At 43.3% G+C, this 6,352-nt stretch overlaps 1 protein-coding gene across 1 annotated transcript in view; it reads left to right on the top strand.

Moving 5' to 3' along the window:
* The first annotated feature begins 249 nt into the window (after positions 1–249).
* WRAP73 (WD repeat containing, antisense to TP73) overlaps positions 250–6,352 on the top strand; it is a 45,381-nt gene continuing 39,278 nt past the window's right edge. The window contains exons 1-3 of the mRNA XM_007945524.2: positions 250–580; positions 2,744–2,896; positions 3,463–3,579. Of these exons, the coding sequence (XP_007943715.1) occupies positions 512–580; positions 2,744–2,896; positions 3,463–3,579 (339 nt within the window). The 5' untranslated portion in view covers positions 250–511. The remainder of the gene's footprint in view (positions 581–2,743; positions 2,897–3,462; positions 3,580–6,352) is intronic.

Below are 6,352 nucleotides of genomic sequence, written 5' to 3'. Positions count from 1 at the left end.
ATGGTAGTAGGAACGGTCATACTTATACGCACAAATTATTATTTGCTTATCTGAAATTCAAATGTAACTGGGTGTCCTGCATTTTATCTGGCAACCCCAGCTGGAGGGGATCTCCGAGGCCTTCTATTCCTTGGGTATGGCTCAGAAATCCTCGGTGGGGAGAAATGCGGGCTCTTTTAAAGCATAGAGGAATGGGGCTGAAGTGAACTATAAGCCCCACAATACCCTGCGGCCACCCTGGGTCCTGATAGGCTGCACTAGCTTCCCGCCTTCCCCGGGTTTCCGGCTCTGGGGTCCGGCGGGCGGCGGTTGGGGACTGCGGCGGCCAGGGTGGACTGGCTGGCGGAGGGACGACTAGGAGGACCAGACTGGGACCGAGGCGGGCCGGCGGGCTCGCAGGCGCGGGTCCGGCCCGGACACAGCCTCGGCCCGCCGGCCACTCTCCAGAGGAGCCGGCCTCTTCGCCAGGGGCTGCTCAGGAGGGACCCGGGCCCTCCAAACACCGGCTGCCATGAACTTCTCCGAGGTCTTCAAGCTGTCCAGCCTGCTCAGCAAGTTCTCCCCGGACGGGAAGTACCTGGTGAGAGCCAGGATCCGGTTCCCAGCATACCCGCTCGGCGCAACGCCGAAATGGGGCTAAGTAGTGATGGGGCGATGGCGGCCGCCCCTCTAAGCTGCTGTAACCCGCCGGGACGGCGCCTTCGCCTCGAATGGAGGCAGGCTCTGGGGTCTGATGCAAATCGGGCTCGACGCCCACTAGCTACGAGACCCAAACGGTTCCCAGCCTCGCTGCGCCATGGACCGCTTTTTGAACGGAAGCAATGCGTGCCTCCACCGGGACTTTGCGAGACTTAAGCAAGGTGGCGCCGGTGTGGCGTGTGGGACAACGACACACTGTTGTTGGGTGGTCAGATCTGTAATTCTGTTAGCTTTTAAGCTGGTTATGTGGTGCAGCTGCTTTCTGTTGTCTTCTCCAGTTCTCCTCACCCCTTTTCCCCCAGGTGTGGGGTTAAGTGATTTAAACTACTGGCCTTCTATCCTAGGAGCTCTGGTTAAACGCCGGACTACAAACCCAGAGATCGGCAGTTCTAACACATCCAGCGACTCCACGGGAGAAAGACCTGGAGATCTACTCCACTAAAGATTACAGCCTAGAAAACCCTAGTTATTTGCTCTGTAGCATGGGGTCCCTGAGAGTCAAAAACGCACTAAAAGGCACCTAACAACAACAAAAGCTGTCTATCCCTAGATTAAAAAACTGGTGTCAGCTGTTCATTCCGTGGGTGGCAGATTGGTGCTTAAATCACACAGCTATTTTGAATACAAAACTTAAGCTTCGGAATATTCCATTATGACTGGTTTTATACCCTCAGAGTCCTTAGAGAGGGGCTGCAATTGACATTGAAAAACATTAAGAAAAAAAAACGGCTTTTAGACTGTGTACTTAGTTTTGTTTACACCATTCTCTGTTAACGGATAGTGCTTCATGACTCTTTTGGTTTGAGCCTTGATTAATACTCTTGCTGTCCTTGTCTAGGTCTTTGGGAATATAACTCTTAAGTTACATTTTTACCTTCTTTATAAAGTGTTGTAAATTAAATAAAATAGCATTCAGCTACAAAATAGAAAATGTCAGCAGCTTAAATGACACCTCAGAAACTTGGGTATATTTTTCCAAAATGCCCACCTATAAATTAGTTGTTTTGTTTTTTTAAACTATTTCTGAAAATTCCAGTAAGTTGTAACAAGAAAGGTTATGTGTTTTAGGAGCTCTGGTGGTACTGTGGTTAAAGCATTGAGCTACTAACCAAAGGGTCAGCAGTTTGAACTTACCAACTGCTCTGCAGAAGACAAATGAGGCAGTCTGCTTCCATAAAAATGAACAACCTTGGAAACCCTATGGGGCAATTAGTTCTGCTCTGTCCTATAGAGTTGCTATGAGTTGGAATCAACTCAACGTCAGTGGGTTTGGTTTGGTTTTGGACAACAGTTTTCAGAGCTGCAGTATGCAAAAATAACTTTGTGATACCTATTGTTCCAGTCTGTAATTGGCCTCTCCTTTTCCTATGGAAAACTAGTGTGACTTTTTAAAAATGGAAATTCAGAAAACAGAAACCACTGATGATATCACTTAACCATGATAAGTACAAAAATGAAGCAGTAAACATTTAAAAATCAGTTTTTAAAACAATTTTTAACTGGTATAACCTATAATCAGCAGATAGGTTTATACAGACATAGAAGTTATTTGCTTAGTATGGACACTATTAACAGATAAAACAAACCAACCCACTGCTATCAAGTTGATTCCTACTCATAATGACCCTGTGGGACAAAGTAGAACTGCCCCATAAGGTTTCCAAGGCTGTAAATCTTTATGGAAGCAGACTGTCCCATCTTTCTCCCATTGAGTAGCTGGTAAGTTTGCACCATGGACCTTTTGGTTAGCAGCTGAGCACATTAACTGTTTGCACTGCCCAGGGACTCCAGAAGATTAGAGAGCTTAAAAAGAATCTTCTATTTTTATCTTAGAGTGTAACAACATTTTAAAACTCAGTGTGTATGTTTCTCTACTAATTCATCTTATTTTCAGAATGGGTTACATAATTAATAAACCTAAAATTCTCTATATAGAAAGCATGTCTGAAAGTTGGGAAGGAAACAATTACTGCACACAGAGTTTTTACATCTTGAAAGCTCATTTTAGAATATAGAACAACAAGTGCTGTATTTTCATTTTTAGGCTTCATGTGTCCAGTACCGTCTAGTGGTCCGAGATGTGAACACACTTCAGATCCTTCAGCTGTACACATGCCTGGATCAGATCCAGCACATAGAGTGGTCGGCTGACTCGCTCTTTATCCTTTGCGCCATGTACAAACGAGGGCTTGTTCAGGTCAGTGCTGCCTGTGGTAAGAATGATGAAACCCTCCCAAGAATGTCACTGGGAGGAAATGGCTTTGTACTATGCCCTTTGAGTTGTTTTTTTTTTTTCTTAAAAAGGCAGTGTAGTTCAAGCCAGTTTCTTTTAAAATTTAATAGCTCTCTTATAGTTTAACTAAGTACCTTTTCAATAAGGAAAATACAGTACTCTTTGTCAGTGAATATAACTCAGTAACAGGAAATACTTACAGACAGCTCAGACATGTGTTTCAGGAAATACTAAGATAAAGAATTTTGTTACAGACCTGAAGTTTAGCTAAATGAGATCTTAACAATAGCAAAGAGAGTAAGCAGTTTCAAGAACAGTAACAACCAAATGAAATCACCAAATCAGTGTGCTTTTGTGGTAGAACCTAGCCCCAGTCCTTCATAGCAAAAGATTTCTAAAAATACCCTGTGCTTTGACTGTATGCACTTGGTGCTCATTCAGTCTTTAAAGCTGTGTGCTTTCTCTTGAAGGGGTGTTGCCCTGGTGTTCTGATAAGTTTGTGATCCTGTGGTTTTCTTTTGTGAATGTAGGTCTGGTCTTTGGAACAGCCAGATTGGCACTGCAAGATAGATGAGGGCTCGGCAGGGCTGGTGGCTTCATGTTGGAGCCCGGATGGTCGCCACATCCTTAACACAACCGAGTTCCACGTAAGTCCGGTTCCCTGAATCCACTTTATTAGTCAAATGTAACTCTGCACTTCTTAATCCTAAAATAGCTTAGGTGCTTTCAAGTGAGTGTTTCTTGGAATAGTACATATATCTAAGTTTTCATAGCCTTAAAAACCCATAAACTGAAAAGCTTCAAACCAAACTCACTGCCATTGAGTCAATTCTGGTTCATAGTGACCCCCATTGGGTTTCCAAGGCTGTACATTTTTACAGAAGCAGACTACCTCATCTTTCTTATGCAGAGCAGTGGTGGGTTCGAACCACTGACCTTTTGGTCAGCAGTCAAATGCCTTAACCACTACACCACCACCCACAGGTATATTATATTTTATATAGCATATATAGATAGATAGATATCCATATATAGATAGATAGATAGATATCTGTATAGATAGATAGATAGATAGATATGTATATAAATACTATTGTAATATGCTTTTGTTGAAAATTTACACAGGAAATTAGGTTCCTATTTGCAAAAATGACATGGTGGAGGTGGCTGACCACCTTCATGAAGGGGAAAGAGAATCATCATCAACAGCAGCCCAAGGCTGATTCCCATCAGGTGGAGGTCGAACATACCTCCACTCTCCAAACTTTACCACTTCTGACACTAGCCATCCCTCCCTTGGCACTCTCTACTTCTCTGTTGGGTTTGATAGATTGTTGCAGTGGCCACACAGAATTCACATACTATACTTATAGTTATGAGGATTATTAGAGAAGTAACAGGTTACAATTCAGGATCTGGAATGACTCAGGATATAGTTCTTTGATCAACACGGCCTCTTCTCAGTCATGATTGTAGGCAGGCCTCACTGTGGCCTCTCGGCCCCTTAGCCCTTCAGCTCGGCTATTGCCCTGCTCAGGCAAGTGTAACAAAGCTCTTTAGCTCCATCATTAAGTGCCAGGAGGTACTTTGCTGCACCAGGAAGCCTCTTGCCTGAAGACTCTCAGCTCTCTGGCTCCATGGGTTGGCAAGCCTAGCTCTATCAATGGAAGCACCCCATCTACCAGGAAGTCTCCTACCTGAAGGCTGTCAGGTTTCTCGCTCTGTGGTTAACACACCCACTGTAACCACCTTGCTCTGTGGGTCAGGAAGCCCGCTGAGCTGTCTCACGCTAGTCTCCTGCCACTGCTTCTTGCTATTTTGTGCTGTCTCTGGAGTTACAGCTCTCTCTTTGTCTCCTGGATCTAGCAGGTTCTTAGTTCAGGGACCCCAGGTCTAAAGGATATGCACTGTTCCTGTCTCTTCTTCTTGGGGGTAGTGAGGTCTCCCCTTTCCATCTCTGACATGGTTCATTTTAAGCCTAATGGGATGGAAAAACTGATCAATCTCTTCGTTAGGGTGCCATATATCTTACTTGCATGATCCTCTTCCACAAGGGTGCCATGCACCTTGCTTGCATTCTTAGCAAGCTCTCTGATCCCCTTCATGGGCCACTAGCATCTTATTTGCATAGTCCTACCCATTCAGAAGAACGAGCAAATCTGTTTTAGAAGTACAACCAGAATGCACTTTAGAAGCGAGGAAGGCAAGACTTCATCTCACGTTAGCTATGTTATCAGGAGGGAGCAGTCCATGGAGAAGAACATCATGCTTGGTAAAGCAGAGGGTCAGTAAAATAGAGGAAGCCCCTCAATGAGATGAATTGACACAGTAGGTGCAACAGTGGGCTGAAACATGCAACAACTGTGAAGATGGTGCAGTGTGAGAATGGGCATTGTTTTGTTCTCTTGTGTGTAGAATTGCTATGAATTGGAACCAACTTGACAACACCTAACAACAGCCAGCAAACTAGTCATTTGGTGAGAGTTCTAAGACCATAATGAGAAAGGCCGTATAAAAGTGATCTATTGTACCACACCATTTAATAATAATTTCTAAACAAATTGTTCAGTGATACTGATTACATTTTTTTGCAATGCTATTGTGAATAGCAAAGCATTCTCATTATCTGTGTTCTGGTTGTTCTATTTCTGGTGACCTAGTTTCCCTGCCCCCTTACCTTCTCATCTTTGTTTTGGAGTAATTGTTGACATTTGGTCTCATACAGATGTTTTTTTAAAGTAGTACAGTGTTCACACTTGATATTCTTTATTTTATGAGCCAATCTGTTATTTAGCTAAAAGGTAACCTCAAGGAATAGTTTTGGTTCAAGTTTTAAAGAGTATTTCAGGACTGTTGCCTTGGGAGATCCTCTAGTCTTAACCAGTCCAGTAAGTCTAGACTTTTTAAGAATTTAAACTCTGTTCCACATTTTTATCCCACTCTGTCAAGATCTGTCTACTGTGGCTCTGAATAGAATGGTCAATAGTGGTATCCAGAAACTGGCTTGCTTTCCACTTTTTAAAAATTTTTATTGTGATTTCGGTGAAAGTTCACAGAGAAAATTCCATATAGCAGTTCATAAACATTTTGTTTCATGATGTTAACTATAGTTCCCATAGTGTAACAGCTCTCTTCCCACTTCCTCCCTGTAATTACTTATCTCTTCTTTATGTCCTTCTTTCCTATGTATTTCTGCCTCGTAAATACTGCTCTTCTGTTCTCCCATGATGTATCATTATAAGGAGTGTATCTACCTGGTGTAAATATTCACCTTCTATGCCTGTCTGTTGTTTGTCTGGAAGCCACGGGAGTGACTTCAATTCCAGGCTTAAAGGCTAACTAGAGGCCATGTTCTTGGGGGTTTTGCCAGGCCCTATAAAACCTGTAAGTCTGGTCTTTCTTATGATTTTGAATTTCATT

Source organism: Orycteropus afer, unplaced genomic scaffold (genome assembly GCF_000298275.1).
Source record: "Orycteropus afer afer isolate SDZICR_OR568_19922 unplaced genomic scaffold, OryAfe1.0 scaffold00136, whole genome shotgun sequence".
NCBI lineage: Eukaryota > Metazoa > Chordata > Mammalia > Tubulidentata > Orycteropodidae > Orycteropus > Orycteropus afer.
Note: the sequence above shows the minus strand (reverse complement) of the source record. Positions and strands in the feature narration are given on the sequence as shown.